Here is a 23,064-nt window from a genome sequence, read left to right as displayed (position 1 = left end):
CAACCTCAATACATCAAAAACTCAACTCCATTTACTATTAGAAAGACAAAGGCTTACGGCAAGAAGGGACCATTAGATCATCTAGCTAGTCTGATCTTCTGTATATAATAGGCCATTCAATTGCACCTGGTTACCCGTGTATGGAACCCAATAACTGAGTTTAACTAAAGCATAATGTGTGTTTGACTAACGTGTATCTTCCAGAAAGCCATCCAGGCTTGATTTGAAGTCATCAAAAGACAGAATCTGCCACATCCCTCAGTAATTTGTTCCAATGGTTAATCACTCTCAGTGTTAAATTGTCTTTTTATTTTAATTTAATTTGTCTGGCTCAACTTCCACTCACTGGTTCTTGTCATGCCTTTCTCCACTAGATTAGAGAGCCCTATAGTACCCGATCCTGGATGTCTACACTGCAATTTTATAGCCCTGCAGCCTGAGCCCTGTGAGTCCAAGTCAGTTGACAGTGTTTTATTGCAGTATAGACATACTGTAAGTCTCTCACTGTATGGCATTTTCTCCAGCCCTCTGATAATTTTTGTGTCTCTTGTCTGCATTCTCTTCAATTTTTTAACATCCCTTTTAAAAAGTGGAGACCACAATTGCACGCAGTATTCTACCTTATACAACACCAAGGATTACATTAGTCCTTTTTGCCAGAGAATTACACTTGAAGTTCAGACAGAGATGCTTGCCTACCATGACCCCTCCATCCTTAATCCCACTATCCTCTCCATTCCAAAGAGCTGCAACCTTGCCGTCCCCTTCAACTCCTCTCTTCCATTATGTTTATCAACAGCATAAATCCTGACACTTATTCTGGAATATGCCCTTTTCTCTTCATGCCCAAAGAGTAAACCTTTGTCCTGATTATTTCCTGCCTTGGCTATGATAACCTCTTCTCAGGCTTTCCAGATTCTCACTGCACTCTTTTCAATCTGTCCAAAATACTGCTCCTGAAATTTTCTCTGCAATTCCAACTACAGCCCTGTTCCTTCTTCAGTATCCTTCACTGGTTACCACTTTCTTTCTGCTTAAAATTAAGCTGTTTCTCCTGGCCTTCAAAGCTCTCTAAACTAGCTCTTCCCTAGCCCCTTTGCTCTTATATATTTTTATTTGCCCAATCCATCTGACTAGACATCACTTCTAGTCCTTCTCCCAGTCTACTATGATTTCTGTATTACTGTAGCAGCAAGGGACACTAACTGAGATCAGGAGCCTATTGTGCTAGGCATTGTGCAAACATAATACTCTGTGACTTCTCCCATGCAGCATCCCAAAGCCAGAGAATTCTCCCTTAGCCTGTCACATCTCACCCTGCTTTCTCCTCCAAGCCCCTTACTAAAATACACTTCTTCCAAGACACCTGTAAATCCTACCTCTCTCTACAGAGGGGGGGGGGAAATTATATTTAAAAGCCCCAAGCAAAAATCATGGAACATATATGCTAAATTTCTGTTCAATCACATTGCTTTTCATTACATTTCACATCAAACTATTGAGGTTACATGTGCTTTATCCTTAGAATAGTAAGGACCAGGATGAGTGCAGCAGCACTTTTCCCCGTCCCAAGTCTCCACATTTAAAATAATAATAAAAAAAAAAGATCATGTCACTTGCAAATATCAAATTTTCAGATGATTTAGCTAATTACTGAAGAAATAGTACCCTATTGACATTTTCTATTGAGTTAAATCACAAATGTTTGTATAACTAATACACATACTACAGATGTATGGATACCGATTGGTATGAATAATTGTTACCTTATGGAAGGTAGCATAGTTTGTTGAAATGTTTGTGCAAATACAGGCAATAGTCTTTTCAAGTATATAGGTGCCATTTCTGGATCTCCTTTGGGTTCATTACATTCTTCTTCATCTTTGTTTGCATCTTTCTTTTTCTTTTCATCTCCTTTGTTAACTGGACACATCCAGTCACCTGCAAAATGTAATTTTTTGGGGACAGACATTTACTGACCCAATCTTTTTCCAACAAATAAAACTGAAATATCAATCTCCAATCACGGCTGGGAACCTGACCACACATGCACATACTTCTAGAAAACAAAAGATTATTTTTGCAACACGGTATGTGGCAAATTAAGGGCCACATACTGAAAGCACTACTAAACTTCAATGGGAAAACTCACAGAAAGAGTTCTATATTAGATGCTTATGCCCAAACAGTTACTATTTTACTCCACTATGCCTCTACCAGGAGAAAATAAAGGGAACAAAAATGCAAGCAATACCACTGGAAGAGAAGAGTCAGGAAATAATAATTCACACTAACCTGGAGACTGAAGAATAGCCACCACTTCACTGTGCCCCCTTTCACGAGCTTTGTCTAAAGGAGTTTTTCCATCTTCATCTCTCAAATCAGGGTTTGCACCATGTCTCAGGAGAGTCTACAGGCAAACAAATTTTGAGAGAGAAAACTAGTAAAATTCCTTTTCTAAGTAACTAACCCTATTATCAACCTGCTCATTCCTGGGCTTCTCATGAACCTACCTACAATAGTAGAACATTGTGTGTATGTGATACTTACAGTTGTCTGTGAAACAAGTTCAAGTGGACTTACACTTGTTTCACTGACCTAGCAGCACCAGAAGCTAGCTTTCCAATACAGTAGAACCTCAGAGTTACGAACACCTCAGGAATGGAGGTTGTTCATAACTCTGAAACATTTATAACTCTGAACAAAACGTTATGGTTGTTCTTTCAAAAGTTTACAACTGAACATTGACTTAATACAGCTTTGAAACTTTACTATGCAGAAGAAAAACACTGCTTTCCTTTCGTTAATAGAAGTTTACGTTTAACACAGTACTGTACTTCTTTTTTTGGGGGGGAGAGAGGGGGTGTCTCTGTTGCTGCCTGATTGCGTACTTCTGGTTCCAAATGAGGTGTGTGGTTGACTGGTCAGTTTGTAACTCTGGTGCTCCTAACTCAGAGGTTCTACTGTACAAACAATGGAGATGGAACATGATGAATTTAACTATTTGAGAACACACTTATGTTAGACACTTTACATCACAAAACTTATCTTATTTTGTAGGAAACTTTAAAAAGTACATGCACAACAGATGATTTCTGCTTCAAAAACAGTACAGAAGTTTGAATTCACACCTTTGCCACTTGAGGCCTTCCAAAACATGCTGCATAATGTAACGACGATGACCTCTGACCTCTGTTAACATCAGCACCCCTCTCACAGAGAAATTCCACCTGTAAAATATAAAGAAACAGATGCTAGTTTCCTTATTTATACATCTCTTTGCACAGAGAATTAAATAATTTGTATTACTTAATTTCAGTTAATACATTTAACTTACCATTTCCTGAGTTCCAAAAGCTGATGCCCAGTTTAAAAGAGTTTGTCCTACATCATCCATAAAATTTACTTCAAAAGCTGAAAGTATTAGGTACAAGATAACTAATTAAAGTCACAGTAAAATACATTTGACACCATTAATTTCCGATAAATAAAGTAACAATGTACTATTCTTTGGTCTTTAAACAAACTTTAAACATTCTCAACAGATTTCTAAAAATATTCTGAAAGTCTTAGTTGTGAATCAAGGATAAAGAACAAGTGGCTAGATTCTCAGCATCACCACACTTTTAGGAGTCCAGAAAAGCACTAGGATTCACAAAGACTGAGTTCCACATCTACTCTCCCTATACAATGAATGGGGAGAAATAGGCACTTCACAAAAGCCAGCACAGCAGGTGGCTGCTCACCTCAGCAAGCCAATGGGAGGAGTCAAGCCCCAGAGTACATGCTAAGCTCCACCGCCTCAGAGACAAGAACCGAAGTCCGGGCTCCAGGAAGGTGCTTCCCTTTGCTTGGATTTCTCAGCTGCAAACCCCTTCTTGGTGCTAGGCGCCTATGCCATTTTTGCAAGAAGCTGCTCCTCCTTCCCCCCATTTTGTGTAAGCTCGTCTCTAGAGGCCCAATTTGGTAGGCAAGCTCTGACTATGCTTACTGGATCAGGACACGCCAGCGAGGTAGGTGGAAGAATGCACAAGTACTCCTCATTCTTTTTGCTGATACAGACTAACACAGCTACCAGTTTAAAAGAGTTAAAATCTTTTTAACTGATACTGAAATCTATCTTTACCCAGTTTGTGAATTATTCTGTGGCTTACACATCCAGACCCCTGGCACGGGGCTGCTGTGTGCATACTCAGAGGCAGCAACATAAGCGCTTAGGGAACTTTTACTGCAAATATTCAGGTATTGAACAAGTTTAGGCACCCACAGGATTCAGGGACAGCTTTGTGAATCCAAGTGGGGTCTGGTTCTGAGATTTAAGCACCCAAGGCAGCAGTTAGGCACTTAACTCCTTTTGTGAATCTAGCCCAAAGTAAGGATTGTTAACAGCAAGAACTAGCCTGTATTAAGCAATGTAAATTAACTCACATTGTTGATAAGAGCTTTAAGATATCAACTATTTACTCTGACATTATTTAATTCACTATAAAAGTTAGACTTTGAATGAATTAAACATGCAATCTTCAAAATATTTTTGCCTACCTCCTGTGTCAATAGCATCTATTAGTGCATCAGTATCTTTACTGCGGATGCAGTCTATTAGCTGCCGATGAGAACGTTCCCCAGAACTATCCAGTCTACGCAATCCTGGGATTCTGCCTGTAGATCCAGCATTAGACTTTGGCAGGGCCTTTCGCCCTTCAAACAGTAGCACCAAAAGAAGATCTACTAAACGCATGGTATCCAGTACACATCTTTCATCACCCTGTAATGCACTTTCTATAGAATCTGGAAGTTCAGATCTTAGGAGATCCTGGAAATAATTAAAAGTCTGAACAATAAAAAAATATATAGGACTTTAGAAAATACATGGTTTTATTTCCATATGAAATGTTTCTTTTTTCCTTTACAAAAAAAAAAAAAAAAAATTTTTTTTTTAATCATGAATAGAGGTTTTTAAAGTATATCAAGAAATAACGTTTACATTTTAAAGAAAAATATTGAAAAAGTGAAGAACTGTAGCATTTAAATGATTCTTACGTGTGTTACTACTGGAGAGCCTCTACAGAGGGTTGACAACAGACTCACAATAGTTGACACCTGATTACTCAATTTAGAGTCTGCAGCTGTAGATGGTGCTCCTGTGCTGCTCCGACCTGGTTTGCAAGCTGAAGATGGTCCTGATGCTAAACCACCAGCTGCTGCCATGCGTGATAACAACTCCTCAGTTAGTCCATGTTTGGCTAATGGGGCTGGATCAACTCCACGACGTGTAAATCTGTCAGCTAATGAAGCAAAACATCTAAGCGCTCCATCTGAAACCTGTGGAAAATGTATATAAGATGCTCAAGATTTGTCACTTAAGGAGAATAGAGGCTCACCGTATAAACATAAAGCAACAGTGCTTTAAAGCAGGGGTTCTCAAACTATGGGTTGGGACCCCGCCTTAATGGGGATGCCAGAGTTGGTGTTAGACTTGCTGGGAGCTGAAGCCCAGGCCCCACTGCCTGGGGACGAAGCCAAAGTCTATGGGCTTCAGCCCAGGGCAGCAGGGCTCAGGTTACATGCCCCCTACCCAGTGCTGAAGACCTTGGGTTTCGGCTTTGGCCACCCCTCCTGAGGCGGTGGGGCTTGGGCTTTGAGCCCCCCCAACCCGGGGTGGCAAGCTCAGGGTTCGATCCCCACTCTTGAGGTCGTGTAGTAATTTTTGTTGTCAGAAGGGGATCGCAGTGCAGTGAAGTTTGAGAACCTCTGCTTTAAAGAAAAGCATCAGCATTATAAGTACAATATTTTAGCTATCCTAAACTATAAAAATAATTTTAGAGTAGTTTTTAATAGTACCTATAACTGTTTTAACATCTCCATAACGGAGATATTGAAACAATGAAAGCTGTGATTTTATCTATACCTCCCACTAGAAAGTGCAGTTTGACAAAGTTACTGAAAAACAAAAACCACAGTTCATCCTTTACCTATATGAAAAAGAGAAAAATTTTGAAGTAGCTGTATGAGTACAGCACTAGTAAAAAAAAATTGGTAGTTTATCAAAGAAACTAAAGGTTTCTCCTTAAATTTTACCTTAAAAGTTGATAGTTTCCCACCTTTTACACATTTGAATACTGAAATGCAATTTGTTCCTTCTGAGGGACCATGGCTATCCTCAGCAGGTCACTGCTCTGGGAGTGACTACCTTTAGAACAGTACACATTAGTTCTGCATTGTGGCCATCCCCTTGGCTGGAATAGCCTATTTCACATATTAGGTTCAGGCTATGGGCATTATTTGTTGTTCTGAATATTTCCAGGAATATATCTAATCTAGATGAGTATCATCTCTCCCATAGACTATTCAGTCATTCATCTAGCCTTCTTACAGTGATCCAGACTGCTAGTGTGCTATGTGAATCACTGAAAGAGAACACAGTTTGGGGCTCAGAAACATGCAAAAAAAAGTGACAGACAGACTACAAGTGGGATTCTAGCACAACATGATCTGAGTCACTGTTGAAAGCATAAGGAGTATGGTAGTGAGATCAGTTTGTGCTCCCTGTCCGTGACTTGAAACTGAAACATGGATGATCAGACCTCATCATCAGCACAGAGCCGGTGATTTAAGAGAACAAATTTAGAATGAACTGTCTCCAAGGCCAAATTATTCTGGTCTTAACTCCTGGCTTGACATGTGTGGGAGAACAACTGTTCCCATGATGTAAGTGACCTGAACCAGAAGTGTATCAACAAGGATAAGGATATAAATTTCCCTAGAAAAGTCCTATGTAAAATATATATATATAAAAACATTACATAGGAAATTTATGAGATACACAGATATTTTTAGGATTCCTCAGGTCTCTTTCAATTCTCAAGCAATTCTCAAGGATATTGAGATTATGGATTCATAGTTGGGAATTAAACTATTATGTGTGCCATTAGGGTATGAGATGCTTCTGAAAGGTAATTCTTACAAAAGGATTAAAAAAAAAAAATAGCCATACAATTTAGACCACAGGTGCATGGGGTTCAGAGCTTCCCAGTCTTGATGTGCTTAAAATGCAACAGTTTGGGGATGATAGAGACTTGAACAAAGGAGGGCTCAAACTCTATAGAAGGTTGGCTGCTTTAAATGCTTAAGGATTTGTTAGGTGACCACCAAATCTGATGCAGAGCAAGGGGTCCTTTAATCTACTGTTAGAAAAGGATACGTTCCCATCTCCTAGAGTTAGCTTAAAAGGACTATTCAAACTTTCACATTAGCTGTTAATAAAACTCCAACTGCTGCTGTCCCCACCCCACACACACACTGCATTCAACAAGTTCATTTATTTCTCACTGGGCAGCACCAATTTAGATTATATAAACTGACGGAAGGAATATTTAATATAATTTTCCACTATTTATGATAGGTTTTTTTCCTTACAGGTTAGACAAGAAAACGTCACATACAATGTCACGACTGAGCTGAAAAAATTTCAGAGTAATTGTTATTTAAGAAAATTCTTTGAAGAGACTCAGGCAAGTTTTCTGAGATCTTGTAAGGGTTTGTTTCCATAAAAGCTTAGGGCTAGATATAGCCAGACAGCATGAAGCAATATTTTTGTTCTCTTGCTTGCAACTGAAAAAATTAGAACTATCACAATGATTCAGAGTCTCAAATTTTTCCTTCCTTATGGAAACTGTACAAAAAATTCCAACTGATGATTTGTTAAGCACAATTAAATTGCTGATTTGTAACAAATTCAACATACCAACAACAATAGCATATGTCTACATGTCATACATTCACTAACCTATGGTGGCAGCTGAAGTAGGATACTGCAAAATTTAATTAACATCTAACCTGTACTTTACTTTAATAGCAAACTAAAAATATATTCATGTAACTCTCGTGCTACATAAACAATCATTAAAAATTGCTTACCTGATGGTCTTCATGTTTTAATAAACTAGACAGGGATTCCACACAGATTTCTAATGAAGAATCCTGAGGTTCCATTTTGCCACAAAGTCTGGATACTACTGCCATAGCAGAATGTAAAGTATCTTTATGAACTAGGTGTCCACTATCACGAATAAATGTCAGCACACAGTTCAACCCACCGGCCTCAAACACAGCTCCTGATTCACGGGTACAGATTAGTTCTAACACCTGTAATACAATGAAACTGAATTGTAATGAAGTACATACTACTAGTTAGCCAATTGTTTGCTCCTCATCTCCTCAGCTGACGAGGGGGCAAACCAAAATAAATTCAGTTCCTCCATCAACAGCATCCAAAGTTTCCAGTAGTTCCAATGCTCCCTCTCTAAGCAAGGGAGTAAATACAGCAGAATTCATATGGGGCACTCCATGTGGACCAGCCAGGAGAAGAGTTGCCTCACATCAGGAAAAGACTCTAGACGAACTAAGGGGCAGCTGCAGGCCTAAGGAGACCTTGTTGAGAAACTGCTGAGAGTTAATAGATCTAGTGGGAAGGGGAGAGAACGTATGCTAGGGTATGAATGGTAACTAAGTGGATGGGGAGATGAACAAGTGACAACTTGGGGCAGTTCAAGAGTGAGTGAATGGTAAAGTGGTTTGAGAACAACCGGAGTGATCAATGTTTGCAGTATTGTAGCCGTGTTGGTCCAAGGATATTAGAGAGAAGGTGGGTGAGATGATCCCTTTTACTAGACCAACTTCTGTTGGTGAAAAAGACAAGCTTTTAAACTACACAGAGCTCTTCTTCAGGTCATGAAAGAGATAGTCCACTGTGGGGAAGGAGTGGGGCATTGAGCGAACATGTGAGTTTGCAACTCCAAGGAAAAGATGTGTATGGCTGGGGTGTGTAGGGACTTCATGTGCAGTTATAGGGGCAGTAGTTATATGATAAGAGTAGTTTAATATATTTGTTTGTGTTGGTCAAATTTCTTGACCATTTTGCAAGGCTGCTTTAAGATCATAGCTAGGGTAACCGGACAAGCAGCAGAAGTCCACACATAATTATACACAAAATATAAAACCAAGAGGTTTCAAATGGAAGCTTAATTTTCTTGTCTTATTCTGATCAGAGGCAACTCCCCTAACCCCTTTTTTTGTGGAGTTTTGAAAATGCTCTACAGTTCTATGAAATTTAAAAATCAACTTTCTATTTATATTTAAAAATATGCACATTAATGCCTCAAGTTTCTCCTGATTTCACATTTTATATTCTTTGATTTTTTTCTGAACAATAATTTCAGAAATGTTGGCATAACAAATTGACAGCAAAGACAATAAAAGTACAAGCAAGCAATTTTATCAGACTGAATAAAATAAGTTATTCCTGTTTTTAAATTCATATTACAAACAGATTTTAAAAAAATATTTAAATATTCTGCTTTCTATGAAAGCAGAAATCTATTAAGAACACTTACCTTTACACACTGCTCAGCCAAGTCTCTGCTGGTTCTGTTGTTAAGTTCAACAACAACTAAACGATTACAAAGTGCTTTGATAGCTCCATCTACTCCCACAATCCTACGGGTGCATTCTGCTGATACATCCAGGTAATAAGTTATGGCACGAGCTGTTACCTCTAACACATTGTCTGGCGCACTTTCATCAAGGAAAATCTTGCAGAGTGCTGGTAAGAAAGTACGAGGAGGGCACCTGTAGAAAGAGGTAATTACATATCAATTACTGTACAAATTCCTCTATGTTACAATATTTCATATAGTTTCAAGTTAACAGGTTCATATTATCACACACGGGTATATCTTCCATATAAGTTTGGCAACAAAACAAACTCGCTTGTCAACTAAGCTTATTGCAGTGGCATCTACTAATAATATACATGGAATACAATGGCTCCATCAGGAACTCTTCTATTACCTGAAAATCAAAAAGGAATCCTACAAAACGTGGGAACATGGACCAATTGCCAAAGAAAAGTACAAAAGAATAGCAGAAGCATGTAGGGACAAAAATCAGAAAGGCTAAGGCACAAAATGAGTTACACATCTAGCAAGGGACATAAAAGGCAATAAAAAGAGGTTCTATAAGTACATTAGGAGCAAGACGAGAAAGATGAAGGAAAAGGTAAGTTCTCTACTTAGTGGGGAAGGAGAGCTAGTAGAGGACATCAAGGCAGCTGAGGTGTTTAATCCCTATTTTCCTTCATCTTCACTAAAAAGGTAAATTGTGGCCAGACACTTAACATAATTCATACTAACAACAAAGGAGAAAGAACACAAACCACAACAGGGAAAGAACAGGTTAAAGAAAAATATTTAGGTAAGTTAGATCTATTAAAGTCAGCAGGGCCTGGTGAAATTCACCCTACAGGACATAAGGAACTAGCTAAAGCAATCTTGGAACCATTAACAATTATCTTTGACAATTCCTGGAGCACCGGTGAAGTCCCAGAGGACTGGAGAAAGGCAAACAAATGACCTATCTTTCAAAGAGGGAACAAAGAGAACCCAGGAAACCAAACACCAGCCAGCCTAACTTCAACACTTGGAAAGATACTGGAACAAATTATTAAACAATCAATTTGTAAACTCCTAGAAAATAAGAGGGTTATAAGTAATAGCGAACATGGAATTAACAAATCATGCCAAACCAATCTGATTTATTTTTTTTTGATAGGGTTACTGGCCTAGTGGATAGGGGGAAGACTGTAGACATGATATATCTTGATTTAGTAAGGCTTTTGACACAGTCATACAATCATAGAATATCAGGGTTGGAAGGGACCTCAGGAGGTCATCTAGTCCAACCCCCCTGCTCAAAGCAGGACCAATCCCCAACTAAATCAATTTTTTTTTTTTTTTTTTGCCCCGATCCCTAAATGGCCACCCTCAAGGATTGAACTCACAACCCTGGGTTTAGCAGGCCAATGCTCAAACCACTGAGCTATCCCTCCCCGACTTCCACATGATGTTCTCATAAGCAAACCAGGGAAATGTGGTCTAGATCAAATTACTATAAGGTGGGACCACAACCAACTGAGTAACTTTTTTCAGAGAGTCGTTATCAATGGTTTGCTGTCAAACTGAGAGGACGTACTTAGTGGAGTACCAAAGGCGGTCTGTATTGGGTCCAGTATTATTCAATATTTTCATTAATGACCTGGATAAGGGAGTGGAGGGTGGTTGGAAGGAGTTGCAAGCACTTTCATAAAATCAGAGAACTGGAAGGGACCTCGAGAGGTCATCTAGTCCTGTTCCCTGCACTTAAGGCAGGACTAAGTATTATCTAGACCATCCCTGATAGGTGTTTGTCCAACCTGCTCTTAAAAATCCCCAATGATGGAGATTCCACAACCTCCCCAGGCAATTTATTCCAGTGCTTAACCACTGACAGGAAGTTTTTCCTAATGTCCAACCTAAACCACCCTTGCTGCAATTTAAGCCCATTGTTTCTTGTCCTATTCTCAGAGGTTAAGAAGAATAATTTTTCCTCCCTCCTCCTTGTACCTTTTATGTACTTGAAAACTGCTATGACCCTTCTCACTCTTCTCTTCTCCAGACTAAACAAAACCAATTTTTTCAATCTTCCCTCATAGGTCATGTTTTCAAAACCTTTAGTCATTTTTGTTGCTCTTTTCTGGACTTTCTCCAATTTGTCCACATCTTTCCTGAAATGTGGCACCCAGAACTGGAGACAATACTCCAGTTGAGGCCTAATCAGCGCGGAGTAGAGCGGAAGAATTGCTTCTCATGTCTTGCTTACAATACTCCTACTAATATATCCCAGGATGATGTTTGCTTTTTTTGCAACAGTGTTACACTGTTGACTCATATTTAGCTTGTGATCCACTATGACCATCAGATCCCTTTCTACAGTACTCCTTCCTAGGTAGTTATTTCCCATTTGTATGTGTGCAACTGATTGTTCCTTCCTAAATGGAGTACTTTGCATTTGTCCTTATTGAATTTCATCCTATGTACTTCAGACCGTTTCTCCAGTTTGTCCAGCTCATTTTGAATTTTAATCCTATCCTCCAAAGCACTTGCAACCCCTACCAGCTTGGTATCATCCTCAAACTTTGTAAGCGTACTCTCTATGCCATTATCTAAATCACTGATGAAGATATTGAACAGAACTGGACCCAGAACCGATCCCTACGGGACCCCACTCATTATGTCCTTCCAGCATGACTGTGAACCACTGATAACTAATCTCTGGGAATGATTTTCCAACCAGTTATGCACCCACCTTATAGTAGCTCCATCTAGGTTGTATTTCCCTAGTTTGTTTATGAGAAGGTCATGCGAGATAGTATCAAAAGTCTTACTAAAGTCAAGATATACCACATCTACTGCTTTCCCCCATCTACAAGGCTTGTTACCCTGTCAAAGAAAGCTATCAGGTTGGTTTGACACGATTTGTTCTTGACAAATCCATGCTGACTGTTATTTATCACCTTATTATCTTCTAGGTGTTTGCAAATTGATTGATTAATTATTTGCTACATTATCTTTCCGGGTACAGAAGTTAAACTGACTGATCTGTAATACCCCGGGTTGTCCTGATTTCACTTTTTATAGATGGGCACTATATTTGCCCTTTTCCAGTCTTCTGGAATATCTCCCGTCTTCTATGACTTTTCAAAGATAATTGCTAGTGGCTCAGATATCTTCTCAGTCAGCTCCTGGAGTATTCTAGGATGCATTTCATCAGGCCCTGGTGATTTGAAGACATCTAACTTGTTTAAGTAATTTTGACCTGTTCTTTCCCGATTTTAGAATCTGGTCCTACCTCATTTTCACTTTGGAGGGCAGGATTAGAATTCAAAATGACCCTGACAAATCAGAGAAATGGTCTGACTCTGAAATCAACAAGAACGAAATTCAGCAAAAGACAAGTGCAAAGTACTACACTTATGAAGGAAAAATCAAATGTATAGCTACAAAATGGGGAATAACTGGCTAGGCAATAGTACCCCTCCAAAGGACCTGGGGGTTAGAGAGGATCACTAATGAGAGTCAACAACGTGATACAATTGCAAAAAAGGTGAATATCATTCTGGGATGTATTAATAGGAGTGTTATATTAAGACACAGGAAATAAATGACCCACTCTACTCAGCTGAAGTACTGTGCCCAGTTTTGGGCGCCACACTTTAGGAATGATGTGGATAAACTGGAGAGAGTTCAGAGGAGAGCAACAAAAATGACAAAACATTTAGAAAACCTGATCTATAAGGAAATATTAAAAAAACTGGGCATGTTTAGTCTTGAGAAAAGAAGACTGAGGGGGGGGATCTAATAACAGTCTTCAAATATATTAATGGCTGTCATAAAGAGGACTGTGATCAATTGTTCTCCATGGCCACTGAAGGTAGGACCAGAAGTAATGCTCTTAATCTGCAACAAAGGATATTTAGGTTAGATATTAGGAAAAACTTTCTAACTATAAGGGTAGTTAAGTACTGGAATAGGCTTCCAAGGGAGATTATGGAATCATCATCATTAGAGTTTTTTTAAGAACAGATTGGACAAGCACCTGTCAAGGATGTGATAGGTATCCTCATCACTGGCAACTTTTAAGAACAGGTGAGCCAAACACCTGTCTAGGACGATCTAGATATACCTGGTACTGACTGAGCACAGTGGGCTGGACTAGATGTCTGCTTAGAGGTCCCTTTCAGCCCTACATTTCTATGATTCTATAGCTACAGACAGTTTTTAGTTTACAAAATTAAAATAAATCAAAAGAGGTAATTGTGGCTAATGTTTTATCATTCCCTTTTTAAAGCAAAATGAAAAAGGTCAAAGTGTTATATTTTTGGTGCTCTTTTCCCCCCGCCACTCTAAATATTACGTGCCAAAATTCTGCAGTGGACTCTCATCCATTTTGATATCAGAAACCAGTGGAGCAGCAGGCAATAACAGAAGGTGGAAGGGCCAGGAAGAAGAGAAGAGCTGCTAGACCTATAAGAAGAGACAAGTTAATGGAGATAGCCAGAGTCTGGAGCACTACGAGTATACAGGATGAGCTCAGAAGATTGCAATTGAGAGAAAAAGACAAAAGGACTTGCAGCCAGAAAGAACAGAAGGGGGAAGCCTGGAGAATGGCACCAACAACCAGGAAGATGCAGGTCTACATGACTGGGGATTCCCCACTAAGAAGGGCAGACAGGCCTGTCACCAGAGCTGATCCAGAGAATAGAATGGTGTTCTGTCTGCTGGGAGCTAAAATATGAGACGTGGACCTGAGGCTGAAGAGGATCCTAATGGGAGTTGGAAAGAATCCACTGATTGTCCTTCACATGGGAACAAATGATACAGCTAGATTCTTACTGGAATGCATCAAGGGAGACTATGCCAGGCTTGGAAAGATGCTTAAAGAAATGAAGGCTCAGGTGATCTTCTGTGGGATTCTACCTGTCCCTAGAGGAGGGGAGCGAAGGCGAGACAAGATTATGATGATCAACAGATGCCTCAGGCAGTGGTGCCATAAGGAGGGCTTTGGAATGTTGGACCATTGGGAGGCATTCACAGACAAAAGACTGTGCTCATGGAATGGACTCCACCTGAGTAGGGCGGAAAATAGACACCTGGGATGGAGGTTAGCATAACCGATTAAAAAAGCTTTAAACTAAAAATCAGAGAAGATGGTTGGGAGACAGACACTCATGTAATCTCCATGCTCGATTCTAACGCTGAACAGGAGGAAAATCAAATAAGAGAGGATACATGGTGGAATAGTAGTCATGATTAGAGTATAAGTATTGAAGGGTATGTGCTCTTCAGGAAAGACAGAAATAAAGGTAAAGGTGGTGGTGAAGCACTGTATATTAATGATGAGGTAGACTGTAAAGAAATTAGAAGTGATGGAATGGCTAAAACAATCTCTTTGGGTAAAAATCTCTTTGGGGAAGAAAACTATCAGAGGCACCCTTGGGACAGTGCTTTGGGTCTGCTACAGGCCCCAATACTCAATTTGGAAATGGCTAGAGACCTCTAATATTTTTAATGAAATAAATACTAGGACTGTCAATTAATGACAGTAAACTCAAGCCATTAACTCAAAACCAATTAACTCGATTAAAAAATTAATTGTGATTAATCGTAGTTTTAATCACACTGTTAAATAATAATAGAATGCCAATTTAAATTTATTCTAAATATTTTTGGATGTTTTTCTATATTTTCAAATATACTGATTTCAATTACAACACAATAGAAAGTGTACAGTGCTCACTTTATATTTTTTTTTATTACAACCATTTGCACTATAAAAAAGATAAACAAAAGAAATAGTATTTTTCAGTTCCTCATACAATTTACGGTAGTGCAATCTCTATCACGAAAGTGCAACTTTCTAAACAATGTAAAACTTTAGAACCTACAAGTCCACTCAGCCCTACTTCTTGTTCAGCCAATCAGTAAGACAAAAAGTTTGTAAATCTCCTGTAAATGTAAACAATGTCACCTGAAAGTGAGAACATGTGTTCGCATGGCACTTTTGTAGCCAGCATGGCAAGGTATATATGTGACCAACATTCATATGCTTCATGCTTTGACCACCATTCCAGAGGACATGCTTCCATCCCAATGACGCTCATTAAAAAAATAATGCGTTAATTAAATTTGTGACTGAACTCCGTTGGTGAGAATTGTATGTCTCCTGGTCCATGGTTTTACCTGCATTCTGCCATAGATTTTATGGAGTCTCGGATGATGACCCAGCATAGCCTGTTCTATTTCAAAACACTTTCATTGCAGATTTAACAAAATGCAAAGAAAGTAGCAATATGAGATTTCTAAAGGTAACTACAGCACTCAACCCAAGGTTTAAGAATCTGAAGTGCCTTCCAAAATCTGAGGGGGACGAGATACAGAACATGCTGTCAGAAATCTTAAAAGAGCAACATTTCAATTCAGAAACTACAGAACCCAAACCATCAAGAAAGAAAATCAACCTTCTGTTGGTGGCATCTGACTAAGATGACGAAAATGAACATGCGTCAGTCCACACTGCTTTGGATCATTATCGAGCAGAACCCGTCATCAGCATGGACGCATGTCCTCTGGAATGGTGGTTGAAGCATGAAAGGGCATACGAATGTTTAGCATATCTGGCACGTAAATACCTTGGTGGCTTTATTTCATAAAAATATTAGAATCCTATTTTTGTGATTTTAATTTAATTTGAATTTCAATCCAAATAGAGCTTGACACAAATCACAAGTAAAAAATAATCTAGTAAATAAGAAATGCATCACATTCACCATATTCTAACAATAAAAAGATGTAAAAATTAAAAACTGAATAAAAAATAAGTAAGTTAAGCTATAGAACTGCTTAAATAAATAGGTATAGATAGAGTATCGTCCAGGTTAGCAAAAAGATACACTAACTTTAGTGTAATGGCTATTGGTAATGGTTAACCTTTCTTTTAGAAAATAAATAAAAAGTACAAATGCAAAACATGATTACAAACAATTTTTAAATCACTTTGATTTAAATCAATCTACCCTGTTTGAAAGTCCTCTAATGCCCTTTCCACAATTTCCTCCACCTGCCTCAATTTTTTAGTTCTCTCTGCTTTCTCTTCCTTGCCTGTGTTTAACACTCATTAGTTGTGTCTTTCAGTTTGGTGAAACAATACTGGCAATCAGATAGCTGGCAAGTGCACTAAGCTAAACAAACTGCTGAACAGCTGAAACACTCCAAACTATTAAAAAGAGAACAGTACAAACTGAAGGAAGAGAGATTAAAACATAATGCATTTAGTAAAACTCAAAGAGCTTCAGGAATCACTCCTCTCCCCACCCATGCAGCATAAAGCACCCACTGTAAATGAAGTGTATAGCCTAAATTGCAAAACTGCACAAAATATGTTTATACTTGTAGCATGAAACATACTGAACAATCTATGCATTCCCTGTTCTAGTACATTTCAATTTGTAAATTGATTATCCACTCATTGTACATGTTTGTTCTATTCTACAAATATCTAGTCCCACTTATTTTTGAGCATCAGCTTTCATTATATATTTTAATGCAGTACCCATAAGTAATTTTAGAAGTTAATTTTTCCATTATCTTTTAAAAAGAGAGATTATCAAAGTTTAGTCTACAATTTTTATATAAACATATACAGAATATATAAAGAGAGAATACACACTCACTATATTCTGTTAAGCGATAGGGCCCAAACTTTAATTGATCAAAATCAGACAGAGAAAGACAAGTCTTAAGAATATAAAAAAATATGTATGGAGACAAAAAAGCCCAATGAAATGTTTGGCTACTTGCACAGAGTCATGTCATGAAGCAGATAAGACATACATGCTACATGCAAAAGAACAACTCTGAAGAAAGCGTCTCTCTCTCACCAACAGAAGTTGGTCCAATAAAAGATATTACCTCACCCACCTTGTCACACACACATACTACATTCAGGTGTGATGCACCCCTGGACAAAGGTAGTACAAGACCAATTCATAGTAGTTAAAGTGATTCAAAAATCCCCCTAAAGTTCTAAATCACTAAGTTTGAGTTGATATAAGTAGATTAAAACATTTTCAATTAACTGTGAACTTTTAACTTGAAAGCTAACGAATACTTTTTCTTCAAACTTAGCATATTTTGTAGATAAGACACAGAGAGACTGCTAAGCTTCCATTAACTCTCTTAGAAGCATGCTATTTTTATTTGTAAATATTTTCTGTTTCTATTACATTTGCTTATCATCACTTAAATCTCTGATCGTAATAAACTTATTCTTGGTTTCACTATAAGTTCTTCCAGTGCAATATGTTAGAGCAGAGGTCGGCAATGTTTGGCATGCGGCTCGTCAGAGTAAGATACCCTGGCGAGCTGCGTGCCAAACGTTGCCGACCCCTGTGTTAGAGTGTGAATCCTCAGCTGAGCCAACGGGTTGCTGTGTATACTGTCTCTTTGGAGACAACTGATTTGGTAATTTCTGAGAGTGTCCAGTGACAGGGGCTGAATACTGGAGAGAAACACTATTCCAGGGTAGGCACCTCCTTCTTCTGACCCTTTCCCTACAACTAGCAACTCAGGGCTAGTTTAAACAAAAGCTTTGCCAGCAGAGTTTGTGACAGATATGACAAGGTTCTGCAATATCCTGGACAAACCTTACCGAATTAAGTTAAACCTTATTGAATTAAGTGTATGTACTTTAGGATTCCTTTGTATTAAGACTGCAAATGTTTATGTATTATTGTGGAATACTGTGTAACTTGAAGGAGGAGACATGGCTAATATAAACCCGGGGATGTTTTATGAGCATCAAAGGACTCTTTGAAACAGCATGCTAGACAAACAAACTTAAGTGCGATTCCTAGGGTACACTTGGAAGGAGGGGAATACAAATTCCCCTCCTTTAGATCCACCCTTTCAAAGCTGCGCCTTGCTGAGAAACCCTTTGCCTGGCTTATTACCTATTCAATCGCTTCAAATCCTAAACTGGATAAAGGAGAGACTCTCATTCATGAGTGTGCTTGTACTGAGCTAACAGTTTTTATGAACATGTGACTACAGAAAAACTCCTGGGTGGGGTTTGAAGGACTGTTCACCAACCAGTGTCCTTGACAGAGTTGAGGTAATCTCTGGTAAGCTTATTAGTATACTTGTAGGTTCTTTAATTATTTTAATAGGTTTTATCTTAATGCTTTTACCTTAAGAATAAATGTGCTTGCTTTGAAAGAACTGTGTGGTGACTTAACTGTGGCAATTACATTGTTTACCAGCTTAGAGGAGACAAGTAAAGAAGGCCTGTTTAGGCAGTCTGACTATCCGGGGGAATTCACAGTGTAGGCAGAGTGCTGTGCAGTCTGAAAATACCCTAGTCAAGACAGAGAGAGACACAAATCTCCACTCAAGAAAGGTGAATGGCTGAGAAGCCGGGAGCCTAGAGAGGATGTCCTTGCTGACCAAGGGGAAATACAGATGCAGCTGCCCTGAACTGTAACAAAGCTATACTGGCAAAGCCCCCTAGTGAAGATGAAGCTTTTACAGGCCAGAGGAGTTTCTCCTTTAAAGTGACCCAATAACTTCATTTCGGGCTTTCTGGTCTCAGTACTACCCATCCTTCCGGCTGTTTTATTACCACAACATGGTCCAAATAGTCCATAACAGAAGTCCCAAACAGTCCATTTCTCACCCCAGTCCAGTGCAGTCATTAAAACTCAAGACATCTCGTCCATCATTGCCCCACATACCGCACACGGTGCCTTTGACTACTCCCGGACTCTATCAATCCTCTCCTGTCATTGTACCAGGACAGCCACCCCAGCTCTTCCAAATGGAATGCAACCCAACTCCGACCAGTGGGAACTCGACAGCCTCTCTGCTAGGAGCATCTTTGCCAAGGGAGCCCTCACTCCTCTTGGACCCCTCAAAGTTCCTCTGGGTCCTGCTTTCTGGCACTGGAGACATCAGTGGATAACGCTCCTCCACTGTTCGCTTGCCGTCAGCCCGCTCCAGCCCTTGGCTTCAGCTTAGAGATAGCAGACAATTCCCTCTGCTACTGCTCCTCCTGCCTTCAAGCTCTCTCCAGTCCTGGCTCAGAGATGCCAGCCAGCAAACCCCTCTTGGTGATCTCCAGCCTTCTACCAGGAACCACATTCTGCTTCCTTTCAGGACTCCTCCAATTTCCTGGTCTCTGGTAGCTCTCATTTGCCCTTCCTGACTGAATCAGTGTGCTCTGACTCACTAGAACTCCACCTCACCAGGTCGTTCCCTGATCCTTTATACCCCCAAATGCTGCCCCGTTCTCTTATTGGCCAAATGGGAGTACCTGCTCTGGCACAGGGGAGCTGGACCTACTTCACATAATGGGAAAAGCAGAAAAGCAGTTTTCATTGACAAGTGGTAAAGGGAACAGGTTCCTAAGAGTTCTCAAAGCAGGGGCACACAACCCTGCTATTAAGAATCTAGAAAGGAGGCGGACTCTCAAACTAGGGAAAAACATGCACAAGACCCTTCAGGAACGTTAATACTGTGGGTTGGGAAAATACAGCATGACTCTGAATATCAGTGATTTGCAGATATTGTTGCGGATGGACTCTAACCAAGTTGATGGAAAGACTGCTCTAGCAAATAGTCCAGTGCTGATAATACTGATGCTCTCAGGAGAGAAAGTTGATACTAAAGGTGCCCAAATAGAAAACTTCTTCTATTTAGCTCCGCAAGTCAATATGGTTGAGGATTTTCATGATCTACAGTAGAATATTCTCAACCCCAGCTGAACAGCTTCTTTCAGTGGATATCATCCTGCCAGCATCCAGGCTATCAGATGTAAAAAACGCTGGGTTCACGTGTAGGATATGACTGATATTCTGGGAGAAAATGTCAGGCAGAATGGGTAAAGTAATCAGCAGCTATGTTGTTAAGCTCACCAGCACCCAACACTTTAACTGCCTGAGGCCTATGCTGGGGCCACCATGATCATTTGCCCTGCACCTTGTCTCAGTTTCCTCATGAACTTCAGAATCTTAGGGATCAGCACAAACACATACATCAATCTCACAGTCCAAGGAATGAAGAAAGCATCTGTCACAGAGCCTGGGCTTGTGCCTCCCTCACTCCCCATCTGCAGCACAAGGTTTGGCATTTCTTGTTCTGGTTGGTGGCAAACAGGTCCACTTTTGAGAATCCCCATTTGCAAAAGATGCTCTGTGTGAATGTCTTTAAGAGACCCCTCAAGGTTTTCAAAAAAGTCCCTAACAAGATGGTCTGCCAATGTATTCTGAAGACTGGAAAAGAATATACCACTCTCAAAGACACATGGCCTGACAGAGTGAGGATGATCTTGCACTCCCATCTGTTGAAACAGTGCTGTCTAAACTGACATTCTGAGGGTTCACAGTGGTATTGTTGGTCAACACTTGAATTGTTGATCGCCATAGAAGAGGCAGGAAAATCTTGCATGCCGAGTTCCAAAATGTTTATGTGCAAGCAGATTTCCTGAGAGACCACAGTAACTAAGTTTCCAGTTGATTCAAATGAGCCCCCATCCCTGAATGGAGGTCTGTGTTACCAACGTCTTCGTAGCTAGGAGCATGGAGAAGAAAAAACTCTGTTGCATACCTAAAGTTGTTCTGTCCACCAGTTCAATGAGGCAAGGATTTCTTGTGTTGCTGTGGCCATCATGTTCATTCAGTGCCTGCTGGGCAGGTACAATAATCTCAACCATCCTTGCATGAATGGAAGGTGAAGTCTAGCATGCTGTGTGACATCAGTGCACACAGCCACGTATCCATGAAGTCTGAGACATGTCCTCAGTAGTATTCTTGGATATGCATGAAGTTGATAGATGAGGTCTAATATAGTCTGAAATCTTTGCTGTGAAAGGTAGGCCTTCACTGATGTGGAGTCTAAAAGAGCTCTATGAATTATGCTCTGAGTGGAGTCAGTGTATATTTCTCTGATTACTTTGATACCTGGGGAAGAAGAGAGTTTCAGGATTGTTTGTACAAAGTTGATCACCTATTGTGGTGATCTTCCTTCAGTTACCCAGTTGTCTAGGTATGGATATACCTGGATTCCTCGTCTCCTTAGATGAGCTGCCACTACCAACAGACAACTGGTGAAAAGTCTTGGACCTGCAGAAAGGCCAAAAGGTAGGATTCTGTGCTGGCAGTGACATTTTCCTACCAGGAATCCATGTGCCAGTGGTATGAAGATATAAAAATAGTTGTTTTGTAGGCCAAGAGCTGCAAACCAGACCATGGGATCTAATGAAGGCATTATAGAAGCTAGGGTCACTATTTTGTATCTGAAACAGCAGCTGAAGGTGTTGAGAAGTAAAAATAGAGTATGGGTCTCCAAACCCCTTTCTTCTTTGGGATTAAGTAGTGGGAATAAAAACATCTGCCTCTGAACTCCAAGGACACCTCCTCCATTGCTCCTAATTGCAAAAGGGAATCTATCTCCTACTTTAACAGTCTCTCAGAAGAAGGGTCCCTGAAAAGGGACAAGGAAAAAACAGAGGGGATTGGAATTGAATGGAATGCCACTTGCTCATGATCCCCCGATAATCCCATACCAAGAATGCTGAAAATAAAACCGACCGTTGCCAAAGGACGGAGTAAAACAAAAGAGATCCTGTGGTAGTCCAAGTAGGCACCCTACATTGGCATCAAACTGGCTCACTATTTGAAGCCCCAAATTGTGAGGCTGTCAAGGAATCAACAGAGGGTTGACCCTGGTGAAATTTCTGCTTCTTCCACACTGGCATACAAGATCTTGTTGGTTGACCATAGTACTGTGTAAAGGCTGCTTCCTTTTAGGAGTTGCGACAGAACCCCAAGGAATCAAGGGTTACCCTATAATAAAGTCTGGGGGGCTTTGTCAGTCTCATTGGTGAAGAGGGATGGGAGATCTCAAATGGGAGATCCTTGATTGTTGCCTGGACCCCTCTAGAGATGCCAGATGACTGGAATCATCATTACCTCTGATGTGATAACTGGGCACACAAACGTACCTTAATTGTGAGCTCAACTGTAAAAAGTAATGTGAACATTCCTAAGGTGTCACAATAACCTACAACAAATGTTGTTGAGAAAAGGTATAAAAAAAGGAGCTAAAGACTGAATTAGTCTAAACAAAAGAGCCTACCAGTATGGGTCAAGAACCATGTTAAAATCATCCTTGGTAAAAAAAAAAAAAAAAAAAAAAAAAAACGAGGATGTGAAATTGGAAACTAATGAACCAAAACTGGCGTTTCGAACACTAAACCCAATTGATGGACAAAATAATGAGGGGATGGGTTATTACACTCGTCACTCCCCCTTTGGGTCATTAAAGAAAGAGATTTTGGGGGGAAAATAGAGAAGAACAGATGGAGGCTACTGGAGTGAACTTCATTACCACGGTTGCCCCTGAGAGGAAGCAGCCTGGGAGCTCAGAGGGGAGTCATGGATCACCAGGGTAAAGTCCTGTGCAGATACAAAAATGTGGGTCTGCATCCGCAAGGATCAACCCACGATCTGATCCGCTAGCCATCTTTTACCTGTGTCTGCATCTGCACATGCAGCAGCAAGCTGTCTCACAGGGGCTAGCACCAGGGGGTGGGAGGGAGAACGAGTGGGGGGGGGGGCAGAGTCTTGCAGAAAAGAGG

At 40.0% G+C, this 23,064-nt stretch overlaps 1 protein-coding gene across 7 annotated transcripts in view; it reads right to left on the bottom strand.

Moving 5' to 3' along the window:
- The window catches only part of HECTD1 (HECT domain E3 ubiquitin protein ligase 1), a 104,576-nt gene that overhangs the window by 56,028 nt on the left and 25,484 nt on the right, over nucleotides 1–23,064 (bottom strand). For 5 of the 7 annotated variants that reach the window (XM_034768704.1, XM_034768702.1, XM_034768707.1 and 2 more), the window contains exons 3-10: nucleotides 9,393–9,627; nucleotides 7,918–8,145; nucleotides 5,041–5,322; nucleotides 4,543–4,831; nucleotides 3,338–3,414; nucleotides 3,132–3,230; nucleotides 2,296–2,410; nucleotides 1,767–1,941 (exon numbers count right to left, since the gene is read on the bottom strand). In XM_034768704.1, coding sequence (XP_034624595.1) covers nucleotides 1,767–1,941; nucleotides 2,296–2,410; nucleotides 3,132–3,230; nucleotides 3,338–3,414; nucleotides 4,543–4,831; nucleotides 5,041–5,322; nucleotides 7,918–8,145; nucleotides 9,393–9,627 — 1,500 coding nt within the window. The remainder of the gene's footprint in view (nucleotides 1–1,766; nucleotides 1,942–2,295; nucleotides 2,411–3,131; nucleotides 3,231–3,337; nucleotides 3,415–4,542; nucleotides 4,832–5,040; nucleotides 5,323–7,917; nucleotides 8,146–9,392; nucleotides 9,628–23,064) is intronic. The other 2 variants (XM_034768705.1, XM_034768709.1) reach the window with 1 other exon arrangement.

Source organism: Trachemys scripta, chromosome 4, assembly GCF_013100865.1.
Source record: "Trachemys scripta elegans isolate TJP31775 chromosome 4, CAS_Tse_1.0, whole genome shotgun sequence".
Taxonomy (NCBI): domain Eukaryota; kingdom Metazoa; phylum Chordata; order Testudines; family Emydidae; genus Trachemys; species Trachemys scripta.
This window is presented reverse-complemented; position numbering and strand designations above follow the sequence as displayed.